This window comes from Falco rusticolus, chromosome 8 (genome assembly GCF_015220075.1).
Source record: "Falco rusticolus isolate bFalRus1 chromosome 8, bFalRus1.pri, whole genome shotgun sequence".
NCBI lineage: Eukaryota > Metazoa > Chordata > Aves > Falconiformes > Falconidae > Falco > Falco rusticolus.
This window is the reverse complement of record NC_051194.1, coordinates 41,109,690-41,136,141: the sequence shown is the minus strand read 5'-3', so window position 1 is coordinate 41,136,141 and position 26,452 is coordinate 41,109,690. Positions and strand designations below refer to the sequence as shown.

General features: G+C 36.7%; 1 protein-coding gene across 1 annotated transcript in view; it reads right to left on the bottom strand.

Annotated features, from left to right (window-relative positions):
* Nucleotides 1-26,452, bottom strand: part of SLC4A10 (solute carrier family 4 member 10) — a 127,462-nt gene that overhangs the window by 66,554 nt on the left and 34,456 nt on the right. The window contains 3 exon segments of the mRNA XM_037396620.1: nt 6,799-6,959; nt 14,647-14,785; nt 24,383-24,529. Coding sequence (XP_037252517.1) covers nt 6,799-6,959; nt 14,647-14,785; nt 24,383-24,529 — 447 coding nt within the window.

Sequence of the window (26,452 nt, the reverse complement as noted above, 5' to 3'; positions counted from 1 at the left end):
TTTTAGCTGAGTCCCAAATGAAATACAAGGTTTGAATTGTTGGGCTTATATTTTCCTGATATAGGTTGGCACAGACAGCTTACAGCAGAACAAGCTGAACTCAGTATATACCAGCAAAGTTGCCGGTAGGTACACCTCTCAGTCTTTCCAATTTTATAACTGTGCAACTGCAGGACAAAATGAGAGATTAATGACAAAAAATAGAACACATGGGCTTTCGTGTGCGTCACGATTGCAGTGACAGCTGACTACAAAACCTAATTTAAAAGGTACGGTTTGTTTGGTTTGTGGATGTTTTCTTTCCCTTAAAGACAGGGCAGAAGTAAACACAAGCGATCCTAAAGCAGTGTTTTATGGAAGACATTCAGTTGAAATGCTGTCTTTTATCTTAACCTGTCTCTAATAGGAACTTGAATATATACTTCCCAAGTGAGTTAGGCACTAGGAGCAACAGAAAACTAACAAATTAGGATTCTTGAGCTGCATTTGTGAACCGAAACCCATTTACAGTGTTTACAATGGTGATTATAAACAAGCTATCTAAACCAGCAGATTTAGCCCGCTCATCCACGGAGGCAGAGCATTCCATTGCACTGAGACAGATTCTATTTCCAGCTCTACCTGAAATTATTTTGTTCAACTTCTCAGATTAATTACCTGAAAAGGAAAGATGGAGAGTGAAAAATGTCTGCTTTTTAAAGTAACAGCATGCAATTTTACTGAAGAACAAGAGCAAGCATTTCACAAAACTGTAAATAGTAAAGACACAGGCTAAAATTCCCAGCTCACAGCTCAGAGAGCAAGTACAGTTTTAAGACCAAGCTACGCTAGCCTGCCACAGTGGATGCTACCAAAAGAAAAATGGGGACCTCATAAAAAAATACATTTTGCATCTCTAAACACAAGAAGAGCCATGAGTGACATTGGTTCTGTCTTTACACACAAAATGAAAGTGGAGATTGACTTGTGCAATCTAAAAAACTCCCAGGTTTGTAGTAAACATGGAAAAATACAAAACAAACAAAAAAATGCTGTGCTACTTAGAAGCTGGTATGAGATTTACAGTTTACCCACAAAGGAACAAAACCTGATAGAGATTTCTCTGTAGAAGTAATGACCGCATGGTAAGTTGTAAATAAAGCAAATGCACGCAAAAACCTGGGTGAGAAGGTGAAAGCTGAAAAAAAGACAGGTGTAGGGGTCAAACAGAGAAGCAGATTGCTCACAAGCATTCCCATGCTTTGTTACAGCGTTTGTAATAAATGTTAAATTTACCATAAACATAGCACAATGTGAGAGTCACAGCATCACAGTTGAAGCAAAAGGCTCCAGTGAAGTAAAATCTAAACTGAAGACAACTTAAATATATCATTACTATGGAGTAACATAGCTTAAAACAAACCAAGGCAAAACACTTGTTCAGAATGAAAGCTTAACATGATATTACCGAAATCAATAAAATTGCACACTTGGGATGTAATACCCTGAGTTGTTCAGCACAGAGTCCAGTGACCTCAATCACAAGATTAAGCTGTTACACAGATTGAAAATTCGATCGTGAGGAACATACGAAAGACTGCTTGGGAAAAAAAAAAATGTCAGATCGCTGGATTGGAAAGCATGGGAATATGTAAAATTTCATTTAAAAAATAAACCATTATTACATTTAAGCTATTTAAAATAAACGGGACTGTTTAATATTTCAAACATGGGCAAGTCGCCAAAGCACCACTGTGCAACACAGGCCACAGTTTGTATCTGACAAGGTTTGACATGTGTGCAGAGCACACTCTGCACAGCTATGAGAAAATGCGAGATCTGTGATTCATGTTGTAAAGAAAGTATTGCCATTAAAGGCTGGACTGAACAGTTTTTGAACCAAACAGCAGAAAATGGCATCATATGTTAAGTAGAAGAACCTTTTGAGTTCCTTCAGTCGTTACAATCAAAAAACCAGATGGTAATCTGAGAATCTACATGGTTTCAAAGGAACTAAATGAAAATATCAAAAGAGAATATTTTCCTCTGCCAACTTGAACAACACAGTGAAGCTGCTCTCTAATGGTGCAGCCAGATTCTGGCAAATACCTCCTCAAGAGGCAAGTTCCAAAATAAATTGTTTTGATTACATAGATTTTTCAGACTTCCTTTTAGCATATGTTCTATATAGAAGTGATCGATAAAATATTATTACATTAAACGTTCAAAGGAATTCCTTGTGCATGGACTGCTAACTTACTGATATAGGAACAACTGCAAAGATACATGAAAAAAGAATGTCACACAGTAAAAATAGTAATAACACCCCCTAAAATATGTTTAACAAAAAAATGCATTTTTAAACAGGATAAAGTTCAGCAGCCAAACTGAGCTCTTTTCAAGGGAAATGTAAAATCCATCTTACAGAATTTAAAAACAATTTGAGAAACTTCAGGAATAAACATGCTGTTTCTCTGCATGATGACAATGTTAGAAATTCATCTTGGAAGTCTCTATTACAGTAAGATATTGTCTGCAAATTCAGCATCATAGGTATGAATAAGCTCTTTATCAACAAAGAAAATTGGGTGCTTGTCCAAAGAAATTTACAGTCTTGCAGATCAAGTCACTTTTTAATAAGACAGCTGGAATCAAAAAGAATCTAATAAAGAATGGACATGCTGGAAGACAGGATGATTTAAAAATTCTCACCACATCTCTGGTGGCAAAGTATTTTTATGCAGAATTATCAGAGTTTCCAGGGATTAAATACAAAATGTTCTGAAAGCCATGCAAACAGTATAAAAGATGTTTTTCATCTGCAGGTTTTACCACAAGCCCAGTAAGGTCTTAAAACACTGACTTCAATAAAAGAAATTTTCAAGGGCTACGTGCTAAGAGTTTAATGCCTTAGTGAATAAGTGCTTATGGATTAAAAGCCTCGACTAAAACAAATCATAATTCTTTGTCTTGATTTAGCAACGAAGATTAAGTATACCTCTTTCAAGGAGACAAAGACTGGCACTGCATTTACAGAAATATCATTTGATATTGGAATATAGCCCAGATAGCAAAACATTACCAACAAATACACCACACGCATTTCTCCGTAACAAAGTGTTAATGCAAGTAGAAAGAAAGTACATGTGCACAATTTATTCGTTCTCAAAAGATATGATGCGTTATAGCAATGCAGTAAAATTTGATTGCATTAAAAAACATAACCCATAGCAATAAACTATGCATCAGAAGTACAAGGACCAAAGCTAATTTAGGAGTACCACTTAAGACCACAGGGTATCATCTATTTTTGCAAATTCTCCTACATGTGGTATACACAGTAGCATTGAAAAGAACAACCAAAAGTAACCATTGGATCACTGGACTAGTCAAGTATGAGAATGGCTAGCAAGAAACAGAAGAAGAGAGTTAAATGTTGAAAAAATTGAAGCCAACAGGTGAGAGCAACCATTTCCTTAAAATCTAAAGTGTCAGGACTGTCAGATACAACTGGAATACATACCAACTCCAAGGTGAAAACAATGTTTGCATTGTATAGCACAGTAAGTAGGACTGTAACTACTGACAGTGTATAGCAGCCAAGTAGAACAGACAAGAAAGGATTTCCTGAGAGATGCAAGTTCCGTCTAATCTTCAGGTCCAGCAGTTGTTTATAAGGAAAAAAAGAGAAGCCTGTCTTACTGGGAATTATCAAAATTCTAACATACCTAGCATACGTGTTGGTGGCATGCTTGTCACCACTATTATTGCTCCTTCCCCCTCCCAGCACTGCCTAATGTGTCCCACACTCTTTGTACATTTTTCTAAGTACTGGAGAGCAGAAATTACAGACGTAGTATTAGAGTAACAAATTCCAAAGGAATTCGATTGAGGAAGACAAACACAGCAGTACTACAACATAAATAATAATAAAGCAAATGGAATATCAACTTTATTTTGGGGGGCGGGCGGGTGTCTTCAAAGAAATCTGACACAAAACATGGGTAATTTACAGAATTACTCTCTTGCCAGAAGAACCTGCTGCAAAAGTTGTTTAAAAAAAACACCTACCTCATTGCTTATTGAATCTGCAGAGTGGGAAAAAAAAAAATCCTCTAACAGACAAAGCAAGACTCATGCAAACCTTACCATGTGTCAGATCACCTTCTCAGGCAGGGATACAAAATACAAATGAAATACACCCAAATCTTCCACAAAAGGTACTTTTTAAAGTGAAAATGGTACATGCCAATAATTCGTGAAAGTCATCCTAAAGCCGCCTCTTAGAAAAAACAATTTTTCCTAATCGACAAATCAAGATAACCTGAAAGTAGGACTGATTCAAAATAGCATTACAGTAACTCATCAAATTCTCCACAGAAGAACAACTTACATCTGTGATGAGTTTCAAAACAAAATTAGTATTGTGTACAGTCAAATCTTTGGACACGTTACCTAAACAAACAACAACAACAAAAAAAGACTACAACTAACTAAGGATTAAGAGATTATAAACATAAATCCATTGTGGTTTCACTATATAATATCTTCCAAAAACAGGGGGAAAAAGCTGAAGTTATTTTTATTGCGTTAATCCTTACTTTTTTACCTACTTAAATAAAAACAATTCTGGAAGGGATCTCTTAGCTGACTATGGAAGAAGTTGAGTGATTTCTGGATTAAATATGTAAAGCTCAAGCTTTAAAATCCTAGTGTACTATTTAAGCAAAAAAGCAATAAAAGAACATCAAGCAGATGATCTAAGTACTCCTTGATTATTTTAAAACTAAATAAAAGCAGCATACTGATAAACAGTCTTGTTCTTTCAAATCAGCTGATTTTTATTCTTCATGTTTATCTTTTATCATTATCAAGACAAATTTTGAAGCTCTGATTCAGACCATGATTCATGAGATAATCAGATCTCAGCACAGAGAAACCCACACAAGTTTCTGCAGATTTTGATTAATAATATCTTGCGTCAATTTGACATACACAATTTGGGAAAGGTAAACGCAAAAAGCAGCTACCACTGCCTGAGCCGATCTTAATTCCACTGTTAACTGTAGCCCACTGAACAGTATCCCACTTACCTGACAAGGTAAATAATTAAAATAAATTTTATCTGGCCCTTACACAGGCTTGCATATCACCCATAAAGCAGTTTCCTTGACAATCTTGAGTGTTAGAAAAACTTCTTGCTCTGTCTTTAGTACCTTTACCTAAACAAAACTTCTCTATTAGTGTATTTTACATTTCCTGTTAACAAGCTACTTTGCATCTGTGACAAGGCAACAAAAAGGCCTCAACAACTACTCATGCACCATTTCTCTATGCATGTGCTATTTTCCCAAATTTACAGCTTCTGCATCGTGTTTGATCTTCAGGCAAAATTTGCAATATGGAGAATATCACAAAATCTAATACAATATTTGTATAAAATATCAAGTATATGATTTACAGAACGGCACCATTTTCAGTAATGTTGTGAAATAGTGAGGTAGAAGCAAAGTAAAACTTTTAAGCAGATGTAAGATATGCAAGGATATTAGTCCAATAACCACCATGAGCATGAGACTAGCTCTTACTAAGTGTAGATAAACAGAAAATTAGAGACCCCAGATTACAAAATAGTATAGCTCTTTTCTCTGTTTCCTCTCTGCTGGAAGGGACAGAGATTTTTAAACAACAGAAGTACACAGCACTAGAAACTCTCTAGGGCACATGAGTCCTTGGACAGGGTGTTATCATTGTAATGATGAGTTTTAAAGTCTAATGTAAATATAGTTATATTATGATACATACATCATCCCTGTCTGCATAGACCAGAAAAATTTACTTTATCTTCAGTTCTCATCTTCTAACAAATTTATTTACAAATAATCTAATTCAAATTAGCTGCCCTATTTGAGAAGGGAATAAGCATACTAGACTGTACTGTACGATTCTAGCATGACCATGTAACTTTTGTAGTTTTAGGACTCCTTGAGGCCGTGCATTACAGTTCTGTACTATAAAGCAGGTTGTTAGGGACTGTATTACAGTAACAACTGCACCAACAACAAAAAAAAAGAAAGTCCCCTGCAGTAAATAGTTATAGCCTTTATGGGAAACCAGGAATGCAGAAAATGGCATTCAGCCTCAATCTCACTTATATTTTTGGGAGACAAGACTCATCCATTATGTTCTCTCTTGCCTCCTGCTTCTGCTGTTCTCTAGAATTGCAACTGCCAGATACACCTTTACTAGAAAAAAATGCAACTATACTTTAGTTAAAATTAAATTACCTTTGAAGTTTTGAAAAATTTACCCTTAATATTATTGTTCCTGTTTTCATTCTTGACTCAGAGACATGTTTTTTAAACTGGTCTGTTTTCATGTTACATAATTATGATGAATACTTCCCTATAATTTAATGTATTTTTAAGCTAGATTGTCTGCAATTAGCATAGTCTGCAGTAGATTCAGTTTGTAGAAGTTCACACACACATCATTCACAATGTGAAGTGTCACAGCGGGAGCAGAGAACATGCCAGTTTTAATGAAATATTTCCAAACCATCCTCTCTGCTCCATTATTATTTTCTCTTTTACTTAAAAATCGATTCTGAAAATAGCAAAATCTATAAAATATATATATATATATATATATCAGTTGTGTCAAACATTAGATTCTTTTCTAATACATTAAGTAAAATAGTTCCTATAATTTTCTAAACTTAAGTGATTATTATGCAATAGCTTTCTTCTAAGCAAACTTGCAAGCACTTGATTTTTATGATTAATTTTCATAACTAATAAACGCAACATCAATACATACCTGCAATTTCTTCTATGGAGTTGGCTCTCATGTCCAAAAGAACTGTGCCATTCAGGATACAGCTTCTCAGCTCAAACAAGCTATGAAGTGACAGTGTGGCGACGTATGGTTTGCTCCATCTCTCTCCACCATCCTCTACATCTTCTTCAAACTTCAACCACCTATAAAAACAACTAATTTTATAACTCCATTGTGCATAAGAAACAAAAAATAAATTACCTTAATGGATATTGAAAGATCACTGTTAAACATGTCTTTGGATTTCACTTTAATCTTTCTTTGTAGGAAATATGAGAAACTTCCCTTGCCCACTTCTTCCCATATAATGCTGTATTATACTATTTTTTAACATTAATTCTGACCACAGAGTTGAAAAGAGAAACTTATTAAGTAATCATTGTACTTTACATAAACTCCGAGTAATCCTTTGGCATACAATGATATTTCAACAAATAGTTGTAGATATAGAACAAGTAGGATGGAAAGGATAGAAAAGAATTTATGGTAGAGAAAAAGAAAAGCTATATATAATAAGAACACAGGAGATAACTTTCTCTAGTTAGTAGTCACTTTGAACTAAACACAACAGGGAAGAGACATTTTTCATTTAAAGTAAATATACTGATATGTTCACACATGCAGAATCTGCATCCATTATCACCACCATAATATTTTCACAAAACACACTGTTACTAACTTTGCTAGTTTAAGTTTTTAGTTACTTAACTACACTAAGCTACTGAAAAAGGCAGTAAAACATTACACAAAATTTAGGCTATTTTTCATTTAAAAGTTCAGTCAATTAAAACGAAAAACCTCACAGATGCATACGTGCACACACAAGTAATGTGTAAAAACTTGTGAACAGTCTTTCAAGCCCCAACATACAGGCCTTAATCAAGTATCTCTCATTATTTTGAGTCTCATTTGCCTGTTCTCAGGTTCAGTGTATATCTGGAGAGACTTCAGTAAAGTTAAAGGAGACTTGAAACTGGCAGAGATGACCAAGTCTTTTGTTACTAGCCAACCGGATGAACTTTCTTGTGCAACTTTTTAATTGTTCACTGATAAAAATTACATTAAAAACAGTAAAATAATACTAAAAAACCCAAAAAAAAGTCTGGTGACATATGCAGAAGTGTTTTACATTAAAGTTATTAAGTCTTTCAAGCATACGCAGATGTTGCTGCATGAAGCCATGCATCCTGCCAGCTTGGCAAGGTTTGAACAGCTGCAGGCACACAACAAGCCTCCATCACTTGACTCAGCAGCATGCAGCTATATTGCATGGACCAGGCAGCAGAGAAGTCAAGCAGAGCCTCACACCTTGACAGCACCTTCACGCTTATTTCCAGACAGCATGGAAGCGTAGAGCCTTAAGATCTCTAAAGCCAAGCAATTTCCAGTTCTACCAAGCCTCGCAGCTCAGTAACACAGCAAACAGCTGTCCTCTTCTGCTCTTGGCCCACCTGCTTAGCTCTGCTCTTATTTGTAAAATATGCCTGTACACACATATTTTAGATACTTTCCTCCTTCCGGTCCCTGTGTACCAGATTCTTCCCCTTCTGATGCCACCCTGCAAGCAGCCACCACTTCAGTGACCCACTCATCACCATCATCTTTTCCTGATGCATTCCATTTCTTCTAACTGTACCACCTAATCACTCTCCCATTTTTCACATACACAATTTGCCCCCCCGATTCCTTAGCTCCTCCAAAGTCTACTGTCTCCTGTGCCTAGCCTTCTCCTCCTCTTTGCATTTAAACAATTCTCCCTCTGTTTCCTCTGTCCTGGTCCGTTTCCATATCTCATCTTTGCCCATGAGACCTCCTTCCTCTCCATCAGATTTCTGTTCTCTACTCCCTTCACTGGAAGTTCTCTTCCCAGCCCAGCCAGGCTATCTCCTGTACTTTTTCATTCTTCCAGAGAAGCAGCAAGAACATAGCACACAAAAATTTGCTTCCACATAGCTGAACCAGGAAAATGAATTTGAATAGGCAAATGAGTTTTCCCAAATATATTTTCAAAACAATATCCAAATGGACATCAAACACAAAATTAACATAACCTATGCCCACCAAATTCAAAGCTAACTCAGGAAAGTTATCAAGAAGCATGAAAAGGGAAAAAATGTGGAGCTTTTTTTTCATTTTACAGTTGCACTTGAACTCGAAGAGGCTGCTTCGAGCTTTAATGGCACTCACACTCATGTTTCCAAACTAAAAATATGCAAGACCTATTTGTGGCCATAACATCACAAACGTGGTGCATTAATTTTCCTGCTTAAACTATTACCTCCTAAGACTGCAACATACCTACATTTTTACCTTCTCATACCTCCATTTTTGTGCGTGTTTCTAATCTCTTTAGAAGCTTTACAAGATTGCAGGGTTTGTGCTTGGGTATTCCCAATTATTTCTGATGTACTATCATCTTGTTTTATGCTGATTCAAAAAGAGATTAAAAATCAAGCTACATATATCCTTAAACCAATGATCCAAGCATAGATTCTTACAGAATATCATCAGAAATCTCATACTGTCACTACATGCTGTTCGCATAAATACTCTTCAGCATCACTTATCTGATTATACTGCTGCAGTCTGTCCATGGCACTACCTACTTTGAATATACTGACCAGTTCTAAACAGATTTTAAATTTGTGATAGAAGACAACTATGGTCTTAGAAGTTTCATTAAGACAGGTGACTGGACAGAGGCAGGCACATAACCACAGTTCATAACTTATTAGGGACATGTGGACAAGAAAAGTCTAAATCATGGAAACAGCCTTAGAGTTTACGGTGTCAATCAAATATCAAAGCTCACACACAAAATAAAAATCCATAAGAAACTATTGCTACTGCTCAAATAATCATACCTGCCATTGTGATCATCTCCACCTGAGTTTCAATCAATTTGGATAGTATAATTCTGTGGGTTGCATCCAATTTCCTACTGTTACTAAAACGTATGTGTTTAAACACATTATCATATACTGTCACTTAATGAGCAAAGAGGCTGGTGCATAAACATAAACCATACCCAACTGAGAGAATTCTACATTTGGAATAAACTTCTATTTTTATTTTAATAGGCATTACATGAGTTTACTTATCAAGGGAGAATCATGTTTATCACCTCTTATGTTTTCAGAAATATTCCTCTGTTATGTCAAATAATCCTTATTTAACATATCAAATCAGAAACAGCAGCAGAAAACATAAAACAAACAAATTTCTACTCTTATACAGTTGTTTAATTCTAAGTGCTTAAGTGTTTTTAAAAATCCTAATACCATTTCAACAATGCTCTGAGTTCAGGTAGAAGATTCAGATTCAAGAATAGAAATGCCTTTGAAATCCAGATTCAAGCATGGACCCCAAGTTTGCCAATTTTTTACTCTCTTCAGTTGCTCAGAGAAAAAGACAAATGATAATGTATTTACTTGTGCAGTTTAACCCCTTAAACTGACACTGTTGGTAAGTAAAAGCCTTTCATAATTTCACACCAACCCCATTTGTATATCGAGCTCATGTATCACATGTATCCCATGTGCCTGGAATCTATTTGGAGCCATCTTAGTTGTGTCTGACCACACAGAGCAGCAGCTTCATTCATATGGTTTTCTTTTACTGGTAAAGACTAGCACAGGTGTATCAATCATACAGTTCAGTTCCTCTGATGGCATACTTGCTGGAACAAAATATGCCAACAGGTTTCAGCAAGGTGTTACTATAGGAAAAATACTACTCAGATGCGTGTGTGTGCATGTGTACAAGTCAGCTCCATCCATTTTTCAGGAGTCAATAAAAGTGTGCATGCCTCATTATAGACTCAGTACCACATTTTGGTGCACACTATGAAGCAGGTGATTTGAACAGTATTTATTTTATAGTCTGTTATATCTGCAGCAGAGAGCTGGGGTACGTGCTCACAACCTGCTCGAGAGTCAGTGTTATTAATGTAATCTTGCAATCAGTATGGATCTCCACATGAGCTTTTGCCTACCTACGCTGATTAGAAAATGAACCAAAGTAAACAAAGCATGTCAGAAAAAAAGAGGTGACAAACCTACATTTTTTGTGACCTAGTTTCTTTGGAAGAAAGCTTTGATCCAGGGGAGATGCATTTTCACTTCATATTCATATTTTTTCCCCAGTACATGCATTTTCTAGTCACTATTAACAGTTTACTTTCTAAACTATGAACAGAGTTTCAGAGTTTCTGTTCCAGAAACATAGTGATATTCTGCCAAAATTTTCATTTCATATTAGCAGATATATGAATCCCAACAGTTTGGGTAAAACTTGCTACAAATCAGGTACTACTTTCCAGCCATGACCACAAGAGGATATTAGGGTATATTTGAACATGAATTGCTTTCCTACTAGTTGCAGTTTGCAACTATACTGTTGTGTGCATAAAACAAACCCTGCCTCAGTGTGTTTCTCCACAGACTCAGTGGAAATATTTTTTCAAAATAGAAACTATACATCTTGCATTCTCTACACAATTGTATAGCTGAGCCACATACAAAATTATTATAAAACTGAATGTTGATTTTAAAAGGTACACGTTTCATCTGGCTTGAAATCAATTAATGGGGGAAAAATAATTATTTTTTTCATTATATAAACTACGTTTTTCCATTCTGCTCCCTAATTAATTCCATGGATGGGACAGCCTAAATCAGATCCTGGAATGGCATAGGCTGTAAACAGCAATGCACTTTCTTGCTCCTACTAATTAGTCTGCAGGAATGCTTTTGCTCATGAGAAATATTATGGGAACTGGAGAATGGCAAACCTTGAAGCCTCCTAACTGCTGGGAGGGAGGCAGACACCATCTAAAAAAAAAACACCTAGAAAAGGACTTACTCTTCCAAGCAAATGAAATAGGAATAGAGGAGATTTACCTAAAGGACACCAAGCTTTAGAAGCTTCAGTCACATCTTAATCCATGACTCCCTCTGATATTTTACTCTTTTGATCAACCAAGAACAAAATGTCTCAAATATATCTTGTACAAACTGTGTAAAACTTTTAAAAAAATTTAAGGCTGAACTGTGCATGCACTTTCAATCAAACTGAGAACACAAAGATTTACTGTATCAGAGTCAACCCAACCCTTTAGCACATGCAGAGCTTGGTGACATGAATACAGAACCACCTAGTGCCATCACTCTCTTTAAATGCAAATAATGACCGAGTATTCCTCTTAATTGTTTGCATTTAAATTATTCTACGTGGAACTAGGTCCAAAGCCAGACAAGAACATTTACAAATACTTCCAGTGGCATTTTCCACACAGATGGAAAACATATAATGGAACAGCAACAAACTCAGGGTGTATCCTCTCCATATCATGCTTTTAATCAAATCAGTGTTTTTGAAGTCCTGAATCAACCACCAGTATTGAAAGTGATCTATCGTATCAGTTTGTAAGTATAATGAACTTGCATATTAAACACCATCCCATTTCTATTACTCTACTCAAAGTCACCTTGTTCTTTGGGTACGATATGCTTATCTATTTCTACAGTAACAATACCTCCTAATTTCTTGCCATCAGCAAGTTTCATTATTATAATAGTACTTTTCGTGATTCAATAATAAAGCTATTTACTAAGACTAATTCTTCAGAAGTTAGTTGTCACTACCTTTCACACTAACAGTTTAATCTTTCATCATGACCTGCTGTACCTCTTCAATTAGTTTCTTACCCACTAATACAATTTTTACACTACAGCAGAGTTTAGAGTAATAAATTCCCACTGTGATATAATATCAAATGCTTTACTAAAAAGAAAAAAAATTAGATCCACTGTTTTTTCTTTGTCAGAAAAACAGAAATTAATTACCTGATTAAATAGCATTATTAAGTTAGTCTGACATGATACACCACTGTATTGCATTTTATCCGATTTTCCACTTAGCTCCAAGTCTACACTCACTCTTCAAATATTGTTCTAAGCCTTCCATAGCTCTGAAATCTATCAGGCCTCTGTTTGTTCTGATCATTTTTATCCTTTCTAGAACAGTTTTGCTATGTCTGCTATAGTACAGCAACAACCCACCTGAGAGATTCACAGAAAGATGGGATTTACCACACACATGAAACACACGTTCTTTCAGCTTTCTAGGGCGGGAATTATTGCACTCTCTTATTTGCACAGATCAAGCACTTTGCCTATTGACTGCATTTTTTATTTGGTCATTTCACTGCCACCTCCTCCTTTTCTAACAGCCAGCCACCCCAAGTCAAATGCTGTCTGAAATTTTTGGATCCAAATTGAAAAATATCACTTCTCTTGACCAGCTCTTTCTGCATGACAGCCCTTCTTTCTTTGCTTTCATCTTAACTTCTAAAGCTAAAGGAATTTTTACTATTAGCTATTATATTTTATTCTTGTATTTTCTAAACTCAAAAAATTTCATTTTCTTTGCTGTTTTTTCCTGTCCTTCAACAATCTATCTTGTTTCTGTTAAACATTTTTGATTCATTAGTTCCCAAATGACAATTGGAAAGGCTGTATATACAGATAGATGAATCTAAATAGAAATTTATTTTACCTATTTATTTCAAATTATGCCTTGATTAAGTACTTATATTGATAAAAATAGTTGTAATTTTTCAGAAACAATTTGGTGATTTGCAAAGGGATATTTTCTTGTTGAAGAAGCTGCTATTTCCCTGCTTAAAAGTAATATCAGCCACAGTGATTTTTATTTTTATTCACAATAGAAACTGATAACCTTCCTAGAAGAGGTTCTATATATTCCTAATCAGTATAAGAACACTGCAGATGATTAACTTGATTAGATTTTTCTCTCTCTGAATATTAATAAGATTATTTAGGAACACTACTACATTCATTTTGCAGCACAATCCCCATATGAGAATTTCCTACATGTAAAGATCTATATTTAGCATCTATGCCTCCTATGGACAGATGAGGGAGGGGAAGGTCATAGAAAATTCTGCGGCCCTCTGGGAAAACAGGAATTTGCAGTAAAATTAAAGGGAAAGCTAACAGCTACATTCATGCCAAACAGCCCACATATGTAGTTCCCCACAAAATCCTTTCCAAAATTCCATAATTTTTAAACTACTGACACCAAAAATGTGGTCCACAGACTTCTGGGCACCATTGAGGAACACTGTCAACAAATACCAGCAGATGAAGAGAAAGTTCTAAGATGAAAAATTAAGCAATGATTGCTGAGAAATGTAAAGTCTTAATGAAACTAAGGAAGTCACCTCCCATTTAGGTGCTCAAGAAACTAGTATGCAAAAATAAAAAAAAATATTTTCCAATATTATTTTTTCAGCAGAAATGCAATCTAAACAGCCTTTTCACGCTGATTCACAGAGACAAAATAATCCAACATTGAATACTCAGTCTCAAAATCAACTGTTCATTGATCGAATATGTAAAAGTTTTATTGTTCCAAAAGTAATCTTATTCCTTGCTTTAATCTTTTTATAATAATAATTTTATCATTCTTGAGGATTCAAACAGAATACAAAGTTTTAAAGTTTCTTAAAATTATGAGCTAAAATAGGAATAAAACCAGTATTTTTTTATTAATATATTTACTTTGATTTTTTTCCCTTGATATTTATTTTGACCTATATTTCATAAGTCCACATGAAAACATTTGGCTTTAGGAAACGACAAATGCTGTTGTAATACTAGCAGTCTAAGGATTAAAACTGTGGTTTTATTTAAGCTTTATATCCAAAATCTGTTTCTGAGCTTGCCACAGCTTTGAAAACATTTCTCAGTACACCAGCAACCAATATCTACAGATAAGTTTTTTAAAACTCATGAAAACACTCACCTTGCTGTCTCCCTCCATTCCGCATCCTCTCCTTCACGCCAACAAATTTCGTCAAGCTCAGTAAAGAGATCATGAGGAATGTGTTCCTCGTCATCATCTTCTGTTCCAAGAATAAACTGCACCCTTTGTGATGGGGTATCTGGGGAAAAATAAAAATATCAAGTCCAGAACAGCAATTCTTTTGCCATGAGCAAGAAAATACCTAAAATTTCATGAGATTATCCAGATTCTTTCATCCATATCACTTACTGCCACACAGAAAACATGATTATAGTTATACTGTAAGAACATTTATACACAAACACCTTCAGACTGAGACCTCTTTATATACTGTAGTTGTCTAGGCTGCTAATAACTTCTCTAAAGATAGAATGTGTTGTACAGAAGTAGTGACTATTGGAAGCTGGAAAGGTATCTCAGAAAAAAGGCAGCACGGACAGCATCATAGATAGAGCTTAGAGAAGTCTTTTATGCCAGTATTATAAAAACCACTTTGCCACATCCTAAGCCTAAACCTACAGATCTAGCTCAGATCACAAAGCTGGTATACTAAATGTGCATTCTTTGTTTTACCTAGCAGGAGAAAGAAACCTCTCTAATATCAATACACAACTGGGAACTCCAAAAAGAGTATGCCACCACACCTACCATCCTCTGCCCCCTTGTAAACCATTTCTACATGGCTAAGACTGTTCCAGATGAACAAGTCCCAACTTCCCCATTTTATTCTGTCTTCCCTTTACATTCTTACTACCAGTCATTTTTCTTCATAACCTTTCAGTGCAGACCACTAAATATATTCTGGAGACATACTATTCTTTTTTCATGTTACTCAGAAAATTTCTAGAATTCACAAAGCACCTGAACATACATTTATATTCAGTGTTCATAGCTCAAATGTTATTGTCTTACCAAAAAAAAAATTAAAAAACCCTATTTTCTTATTTAAATGCAGATCTCCAATGAACAAACTTTTGATGAAACCCAGTCTATCTAGAAATACATAGCTATTTTTTCTGCTAATGTACTTTAGATTTCTGAGAGAAACCAAAAGTCCTTTGTGAGAGCTGATAGGGGCCAGGCTGCCAGTCAACTGAAAAATTGATTATCCAGCAGAACAGCTCAGCGATTCCTTGAACACTGTCTAAATTAAGTTCTGTTCTACAACTGTATTTGTAAGACAAACTACAGTTTTTTCCGCGTAGCAGGGAAGAGCATCACTGCATAGGATACTCAAGCTCGCTGAATTTTGAAAAAAACAAGATGATGGCACTCATTGAATGCTTAAGAGAAAATACAGCACTGATCAAAAATAATTAAATGGGCCACTGACACAGGAGATTAAAATCAGCAGTAGTGATGCCTTTTTTGGCAGTGGTAGCAAACTTGCTGTAGCAATGAAAGACAAACAATACATGACAGTTTTTACCTGTGGTCTATTTGCTTAAACAGAGTGTAAAGATAATAGTGCAGTCAAGCCTATTTACTACTTCACAAAGCAAGGAAATCCAGGAAGAAATATAGGAGAGGAGAGAGAGGTATTACTAAGGTATTATTATTATTTTAAATTACTAAGCTCAGGTATTACTAATCTCTAGAGAATGGAACTGCAGGGGGACAGCTAAGGGGATAGAACTATTAGAGAACAGCATCAACCTCGCCCACTTTCCCTTTCTTTTATTATTCTTCTCTCTCACTGTTTAGTCCCCTTATCCTTTAAGAACATTTCAACCTTGCTTTTAGACACACACACACGATCTTTCTCTACCTTTTTTTTTTTTTTCCTCCTTCTTTTTGTTCCTCAGAGACACATGCTGGTACATTCTAGAGACGGATAAAGTAAATGCAAACATCAAGGTTTAATCTGAGACTGGAAAATACATTCTGGTCAAGAAGCGTGCAACTTGTTAAGACAATTTCCCAGAAGGACAAAATTCAGAGAGATACAAACTTGCAAAGGACAAGTGCAAATGACTAGTGACAGAACGTGGAAAACAAGCTACTTTGGTAGAGAGCTGGACTGAAGTAAGAATGTGAGAATAAGCATTGCCAGGAACATCCTGTACCGATTTACAGCAACAGCTATTGTTAAGTAACAAATGAGTAGTGTTGTACAGCAGAGTTGCAGTTTATGACAGTTATGATACTCATGCAAATGCACACTTTGAGTGTGGAAACAACAGCAGAGGATCAGAAATCTCTTGAAGTCAGGTGAGTAGTAACAAGGAAACATGTTACTGCTGTGAATTGCTCTTACTGGGTCTTCTGCATAACATACAGCTACCTGACCAACCACAGTGAAGAATCTATATAAATGACCAAACACGCATTAAATTCTCTTCTTCCTTGTTAACACACCAGTAAAACTAGCTGCTAGATTCTGGCTATCTTTCTTTGCTGCTGTAATTGTATTGGTGCAAACACCTTGATTTTCAGACACCAAGCTGGAAAGTGGGGGAGTGGAAGAGTTATTGTTTGCTCTATATAGTACAATAATTTTATTCCAAGGAAAAAACTCTAAAATAATTAAGCAATAGGAAAACAATTTAAAAAAAAAAATCAGATCTGCTGGTTCTACTTATAAAACTGAGTTAACAGGATTACGCATGTGAGCAATGCCAGATGGATTTGGCTTATTCATAGCAGTAATAAATACCAAATATGTCATTAATGTGTTATATGGAAAATGAGTAATATGTGATTCAAAAACAGTATGAAAGAATACTTCAATTGCTGACTGTCAAACTGTGATAACTTAATCCTCAGTGTAGAAGCATAATATTTGCAAACTAGGACACTCAATGTTTTTTGAAGTCTAGGAAAACAGAAATTGGCTTGAATATGATCTGTGTCTATCCCTACTTCAAGTAGCACAGCCAGTGTAAAAAAAAATCCTTCCTATTATCACTGCTATTTCTAAAAAGTAATGACAGTAATCTAGATTAAGCTAAAAAAATTAAATGAATGGAACTAACTTGTTCCATTAGTATTTCTGTCACTGAACACAGAGATATATGTGAATAAAGTTCCACAATAAACAGCTGACAATTCTCCCAAGTAAATGGCTCATCACCAGTTCAGGAAATCCTCCAGGACCAGCTGGGACTGGGCAGAAAGTCTGATACACAACAGGAGTGGGAGTAGCATCAACCACCACCCGTGCTTGGCTAGTAAACCATCTCAGCCAGGAAGAGCTGAAGCAGCTTTCTGTTTGCTGTGGCTCTACCAGCCCATGGGAGCCTCCTGCCAGACTCCGTGTTATAGCTGGGTTTCTCTGAGCTTGGGCTCGCATCGTCCGTGCAGCACTCATTCAGACATTCAAACTACCTCTGATACCTCAAATTCATTGCATGCATGGCAAAACTGAGTATTCCAGGTTTACAAATCTGTATAACTGCTGCACTTTTTAAAAACTAAGACCTGACAGATAAGCTATGTTGAAAGCACAAATTCACACTGCGATTCAGTGCTACAGAAAGGAAGTGACCCTGCAGCAACCTGACATACTGCTTACTACTGTGACTCTTTGTAAAGTCATTAACATCCCTAAAACATAAGCAAGATACAGGTATAGACATGCCAAAACAGCAGAACTGAAAGACAGAACTGCTAATAATGTAATTCCCAGAGGGGAACACAAAGAGCTGCTCCCTGGAACAGCACTGAGTGCAGGTAGGGAGGTAACAGTGGCCTACATCACTATCTCACCTTGCAAAACACATGTAGGAAAAAATTATAACTGGCATTTCTCTCATTTAAAACACCCCCACGTGCAACCACAAATCTGGGCCAGGACTGGTCCTTCTTGCGTAAGGTGGCAAGGTGAAATCAAGACTTGTGCTGGGATAAGAAAGCAGGATCGTTCTCAGTACCTCCATGTAAACTCAGCCCAGCAAACGACCTGCATCCATTCAGAGTGATCCATATCTTCTCCCCAGTGCATGCCAGGATTTCTCCTGGGAGAAACCACCCTGCTACCATCAGGCAGAATGGCACACAATCTGCCCAAGCCATACCACAAGCAAGAAACACCACCTTCGGTATGTATAAAATGTATCTAAATTTTGTCCTCTGCTCTTGATAAACTCTAGAAAGAGTGCAAAAATACATTTATGGTAAAGCTCTATTAGCTCAATTGTCAGAACAGGGTTTTTTATTTCTAAGCCTGTTGAGAACCTGCATTTAAGGGTAGCATTAGTAGGCTAATACCTCTTATGGGGTCAATAGATGTAGGGGTGAAAAATTACTTTTTCCTCATTAGAAAATATGCTAAACATTAAAAATTATATAACAGAAGTTTACATGATAAACAAGATTTAATCCCTGCCTCATGCTCTTGTACCTTCACATTAAAGTAATATTAATATATAAACTTTTTTTTTTTGATTGCTTACTGCACAGGACAGGCTGCAGACAGGCAGTGAGGTAGTGTAATGCAGTTGACATCTGTAACACTCCTTTCAAACAAATGGGAAATCATGAAAAATTCACAGGATCACAGAACAGAAAGTATCATTTCACACACAGACACACATTCATCATCCTCCTGCTTGCCCTCACCAAGACAGTGGTGGATAGGGCTTCTCCCCCAACCTCCTTCCTGTGGAGGCTGGACTTTGCCCTTTCCGCTTAGCTAATCAGTAAAGGTAGGGATTATAAATTACTTCTGGTTTTAGTTAGAAAACATGATAAAAATTAAAAAAAAAATTACATTACTAAAGTCCACATAAAACAGTAAACAGCCATATAGCACAGTTCTGAATATCTCCTTCACAGATCTTAGAAACCGTGTATTACATTGGGAGAAAGAAATCCTTTGCTTGCTCCTCTGAAAATTTACCCCTGTATGAATAAACTTGTTTTCAGGAAGCTCTCTCTGCATTTTATTCACACGAATTGTTTCCAACACCTCAGGACTGTGACAAATAATCTTATCTTTTGGTTCTGACAATATGGACAATTCCCAAGCTTCAATTGTCTCCTTTTTGTTAGACTCTTACAACTGCAGTTATGATACATCATTTTAATCCAGATTTGCTGAAAACTGTTCCACAGCTGCCCAGAGATTCAAATTTCCAAGTTCATCCTTCAGCAGACAAGGGAGAGATAGAATTCTCTTAACAGCTGTACTCTTTACAAATAACTAAATTTGCCCCATTAATATCCCTTTGACATTTGAGGTTAGCCACCAAGTAGTCAGCGGAGACCTTTCTTTATACTTTCTTCAAGCCCCTCTAGTAACCAAGTGAAGTCCCCCTTCATAAGTCGCTTTTTCGCTTGTACTACCTTCAGGGAGCCTTTCCTGAACCGTGCATGCAGTGCTCTGTTAGGCTTACCTCCAGGGCTGTTCAGCTTCCCTTGCTGCATCCAGTATCATGAGTTACAAATTTAAGCCTCTTTAAACCTACATATTATTAAAGCCAGATTTCTTAAAAGAATAAAGCAAACCTTGCACAAGCCCCACCAGTGTGCAGTCCTGGAAGACACCACAGGTGGCTGAAATCAAACCCCTGCCCTCACAGCTGAGTTCAATTCACCCTCACAGCTGAGTTCAATTCACCCTCACAAAACCTGTCCTTAAAGAGACCCTGCTGAAAGCTAAAGTCTTCCTATTCCATCCCATTTTAAAACAGAAACATAAGTATTTCTACCCTGTAAGTGCAAACACAAGAAAGCGGTTTCACTGGTTACAGAAAAAAAACAGACATTAAAAAAACCACTGAAAATTGCCACTAAAATCCACATGCATACCAAGCAAGTGCAACCCTACCAGCCAAAGGGAATCGGTGCCACCATGATCTGCAGTGCTGATGGAGTGAGTGGTCCCTGCCAGCCTGTGGCCCGGCAGCCCCTGGGGCTGGCACCCATCACCCTCTCAGCCAGCAGCACCAAGGAGCTGCTCTAGGCTAGAAACATCTTTTTTGCCAAACTAGTTTTTATTTGCACCGATTCCCTAATTTTATTCATAGAGCAGCCATAATACTTGCCCCATAAGGAAAGCTGTGGAGGAGAGGAGCCCAAAGAAGGCATGAAACTAGGGGCTTAATTACAACAGCAGCATTTCAGCTGGGAACAGTAAACCTCTTCAATAAAGCAAACAGCATTACTGCATTTTTGAACTAGAGTGGGTAATTTCACTGGATTTCCTCCTTTTCTTCCAAACTTATGAGGCAAGATGGTGGAAATCAGTATCTTAACATCACTTAGCTTAGAAATTTTACTACCCAAAACAGCCTCTCCATGAGCAAGCCATGTAATCTACAAATTACGCAGCTCAAAGGCACATCATTACAGCAAAACAGAAACAGCTTGTGCAACCTCATCTCATCAAGAGGCAGACAAACAGACAGAGAGAATCAGGTGTGGGGAAAACAAAAATCAAATTTGAGTAACTGATCTGTGCCCCCAAACAACAGGACTCCTTGTTATTCCACTAACCACATATTCTACATATTATTTGTCTACAATCTCTGAATCTGCACACTAAGAACACTTGGGTTATTTTTGAAAATGATAGTAGGAGATCAAAAAAAGAAAAAAAAGAAAACTTATAGGCTGCCATCAGAATGTTCTAAAAAATCTACTCAAGAAGAAACCTTCCCTCAGAAAGTAACTAGTACAGCTTTCCCAGACAGGATTCAGAGATTACCAAGAAGCTTCCACCTATGGGCATTACACTGAATACAAGTGTTTTCTAGCCATGCTGATACAAAGAAAACCATTTAAGAAATTATTTTTCACTGGATAGGAACTAGGTAGCACCTGTCCACTCAGACGTGAGCCTGCACAGCCCCACAGTACTATCTGTACTATCCAGCTCTCTGAAACAGTGATAGCAGAGCAAGGTCTGCACCTAATGGCACTTCTCAGATGAAGTTATATATGGTTATAAATTATGACAAAAAACAATGCTTCATCCCATGCTTGGTTAACTGAGCAGTCTGGAACACTTCATGTCTGAATATTTCAGGCCTTTACTTGTTCTAGCATCTCTATTCTTCAGTTGTTGCATCTTTGGCTTTTATTACACCTCCTTTCACACTTCACTGCTTCAAAACACTGCTAATTTATTCTCTTGTACCATAAAAATCCTAATGTATTTTTCCAACTTACTTCAAAGCACTGTTTTCTATCAGCTGGTCTCACAGTGCTTATTTTCTCTATCTTTCTTCTTGCACCTGCTTGTTAAAGCGTTTTTTCTTTCCCCTCCACCCTCCCAGTTCCCAAGAATACAGCCTCCTACTATTCAGCAGAAATGCATTAAAAGCTGTCTGTAGAGAGAAGGAGCTAAGCACTTCTGCGTGTTCAATTAAATCAGAATGATTCATAACTTAAAGGACTATTTTGGATCTGCTCTCTTAGGTAGCGCAGTCCCTCATATTGACTTATTCATTAGCATCTTCCTTAAAACTTCCTTCAGCCTCTGGGTACTGTTATAACCTTGTGGTCACTGGGTATGAAAGCTAAGAAGCATTACTGAGGTTTAGTGGATTCAGATGTAGTGTGGTCAGTTATCTGTTGCTCTCTCTGTGTAAATAAAGCACAGAAAAACTATGCTTATCTTGTCTCCAAAAGCAATGCTTCTCCCCAGGCAGCAAAACCACCTGTCTGAAACTCCTGTAAGGAAAATCCATAGTAAAAGCCAGGATGTGGATATATGATTAATCCCTGTATAATTTTGTCTGCCTGCTCTGACTGTGCTTATAACCCCTCCATCACTGTAAAATTTCAGATATGCCTTCATAAGGCAAACCCTTTTCACTGTTGGTTATGTGATGCCACATTTCTGCCTGGATGGACAAATGTCAAGGCTCAGCCAAAGTCTGGTTGTCTGGCCAGACTTCCAGCAATCACATAGCCAAGAGGGAAAGTCCTCAAATTTTACTACTTACATGTTATTTCAGGGTGGAAAAATTGGGTATGTCCAAATTTTTCTGAGTATTTGGTAGTTCTGTCTTTGGCTCCTTTGAATCATCATCAGCCAAGCATTTTGAAGAGTATCTTCGGCAGGCTGGATCCAAAGGTGACCTGCGTGTTTCTGGCCTATATCTTCTCTATTCTGGGCTTTATTAAAGTAATAATTTATGTGACATGACCTACACATCCTTTAATGGGTAGTTATAACACCTTTAGAAAAGAAATTGTGACCTACAAAAGTGCAGTCCTGCACTTATTTCAAACAAGTACACCCGTAGAAAAGTGCTGTGAGCATCAACTTACAAATACACTTCAAAACTCTCTTTTTCACATTACTGCCTTTCCACTCTTGGAGCTCCCTTGAACATTGGCTGATTTTCAGTTAACTGGAGGTGTTGAACAGTGCATTTTAATGTGTGCACAACTGTTAAAGACTGTTAAGGACAGAATCAGCCAGTTAATTTCTTTTTATTTTTTTACTTTTGACATTAGGAAGGACACAAGCCTAGGTCTCCAGAAGCTGAAAGAACAGAGCTAAGTTCTCAGCCAAAATGTGTCATATACTGGCACTTACACAAAACCAGATGACTCAACAGAAGACACTGCTTCATAGTTTAAGATATCTCACTTCTTGGCTAACGTAACTTTCAATTGTTTCTTTTTCATCTGATACTATATGTATATATGCGTATTTTTTGAAAACTATTTTAATAATTTATGAACTTTGTTGTTTTTCAAGAAACCGGTTTCAATACAGTATTGGGTCCACACATTTGAAATACATTATAGACAGAACCACCACAGCCAATTTTTTCTTCACTGTTCAGTCTTCAAACATAACTCATATCTACTAAGTTTGAAAAAGTCTTGACTTTGTTTCATTCTCAGTATAATTCATTGTGAAAGATTTGAGTATTTCAAGCTCTTTACAATATATTTAACCATCTGCACTTATATTCAACTTGCTCCATAGCTTTCCACATATAATACAAATTTTGGATTAAAAGAAAGCCTTACATTTACTATTCTGTAACCTGGAATTATATAAATTCTTCCGTTACATACCGACAAATTGTTTTCTATACATGCTTCCATTTTATTTTCAACACTTACCATATAGCCTTGGACATTTCAGCACATGCATTTTTTATTTTTGAACACCAAATAATATTCTCATGTGTTTTGAGACACATTTATTCATGGTAATAAATTAACCAATTTATTCATGACTACCTTTTTTTGTTCTATGTAATGGTTTTTAATTTAAAATTTGGGCAATTTTAGGAGTTTATTGAATAGTATTTTTTCCTGTTTGCTCTGAAGACCTCAGTTAGCAGACTCATCACACAATGGCACATTATAGTATCATGTAAGGAAAAAGGCAAACATTATCTGGATCACAGTTGACATCTGATAAAACACTGCAGCTTCAGCAACATCAACATTATTACAAAGCTAATTGTAAGGAACCATAACTCCTCTACATTATGTTTTAGGAGCAAATACTCCAGTGGCTTCACTGAAGGCTGGTGGTGCCATAAAGCACCTACCCCTCTCAGTGGTGGTGGCAGTCTACCTTTATCAGAACGCTTAATGACAGCCGCTTACAGCGGTAGAAATTACAGAGATTTCTCATGTATTGACTGCTGCCTTTCATCAGAGGACTAAATCTTAGCTCTCCAGTAGAGACTGGAGAGGCTCTGGTGGGTTCTCCAAAATCCCACTGTTAATCATGTCCAAGCCATAACAGGACGGAGTATGCATTATCATTCAGATGTTTATTATTCAAATATCTATGAAAAAATAGAATTTATCTTACCAAAAGGAGGAGACTCTCTCCCATCTTCTAATCCTGAATCTCGTTCTCTGTCTCTCTTTCTGTGTTTATGTCCACGGTGCCTATGGCGTCGGTGACTTTTTCTTCCACCCAGTGGCACATGAACTCCAATGAACAATGTTCGATGGCCTATATGTATAAAAAAAATATTTTTTTTTAAAATGGGCTGTGGCAACATAAGAACAATATTAATAACTATAATAGCATTAATGATGTAATAATTATTATAATTGTGTATTGTAGAATATTGATTATTCTAATGTTAATAGTCATAACATTATTGATTACAATATTGATAATGCAGCATCACAGACATAGAACCCCTTGATACAGGACAAATCCCAGTATTGAAGTCCTTATGTTGCAGTGCCAGATTCTTTTTTTTTTCTTCAGATTTGCATCTCTGTGCATGAACTTTCATTAAAGCCAGACAGGTGTTCTGTAAAATGTCTTCCAAAACAGTAACATGAAGAGACACATGGATCTCTTTGCATTGAACATTTGGTAAAATTGCTGTTTGCTATGTGTGTACAGGAACTTTACAAAACTCATTGCTATTTATGAGCCAAACCTTGACAGAATTCTTGTAGGACTGAAGGGAAAAGGAAAAAAAGAAAAGAAGAAAAAAAAGAGACCAAAAACCCAATAAAACACTATGGAAGTTAGACTGAAAAATTCCTACACAATTTTATGTGCTTGCATCATAAATATGTTGCTGGTAGCTTATTGTACTTGCATTCCTTCTACTTTATTTAATAAAATACATAAGAAGGTACACATTGCCATGCCTGCCACCATCTTTGAGCCTGAGGGATTTTATGTTGCTGATCAAGCCCAAAAGATTTAGCTCTCTTAGCTCTGTGGGCTAACAGGATCAGAGCACAGTAAAGCATTTAGAAGGGGGAGAGCCCGGGAAATGTGCAGAAAGTACAACACAACAGAACAAATGGGAAAGGAATCATGACTCACTACAGGCAGGTCTCCTACATTTACTCAGCAGAAAGACACAGTCCAGATTAACCATCTCAAATAACATTTATTTTCTCCTTGAAATGAGCATAACACAGCTAGTGGATAATTGCTGCTTTGCTGTAATCATTCGGCAGTGTCAATCATCTGAAAAAGGTCAAGAACATTAAGCTAAGTTAGCACGTGATCTCTAATCCCACGGGGACTCCATCGGGGGCAGAAAACACAGCAAGGCAGCATTTGTCACAATACATCAAAGAAATTCAAGCCTGACAGGAATTCTCTGCAGAGGCAGGGCTACAAAAGCTGGAGAAAGGCTCTGGATACCACACTAGTTACTTCAACTTTGATTCATGTAGTGGAGACAAGAAAACAGAGGCATCAATTTTTGGGAGACTATTCCTGTAAAGTCAGGAGATTTTTCTGAAGCAAAGGCCACGAGTTGAAAAAAAAAATATATTTTTTTTTTAGATACCTCGTTCTTCTTGCTTATTACATTTAACCCAAGAAATGCTTTAAAGAGAACTGCTGCCTTTGGAGTATTCCAAATGCACTGCAGTCAGTGGTGCATGAAACAAGGGAAAATGTATTCCATAGAAAGAATTTATTAAAAAGATACTGAAGGACAGCAGTAACGTAGTACTCAGCACTTCCTTGTCCTGTTCCTTGGGTAGAAAAAAACACAAAACATTTTGAAAGGAAGGGAGTTACCTTTCTAAGACTTTAATCACATCCAGAGGTACAAATAGATAGCTTTTTTCATTTAGTAATTTAATACATTCCTGCTGCTTTGTGATAGAAGTGGCCATGCTTATCCTAGTTTTGTGCCACTTCAATGCTCAGTTAGTGCCTGCCTCAGGAAACGCAGGTTCTGGTTCACACTTCAATTAATTTCCAGGACTTGAGTCCAGACTGTTTTTTATTCAGTAAACTGGGAAAAAGTCCCTAAAATGCCAGAACATTCGTGTGTGTCTGAATGCCACAACAATTATTCTTATACAGGCAGAATCAGTTCACACTGAAAAGAAAAGAAGCACCTGGAAACTGAAAGAGATGATCAGGAAAAAGCAAAATTCATTTTAT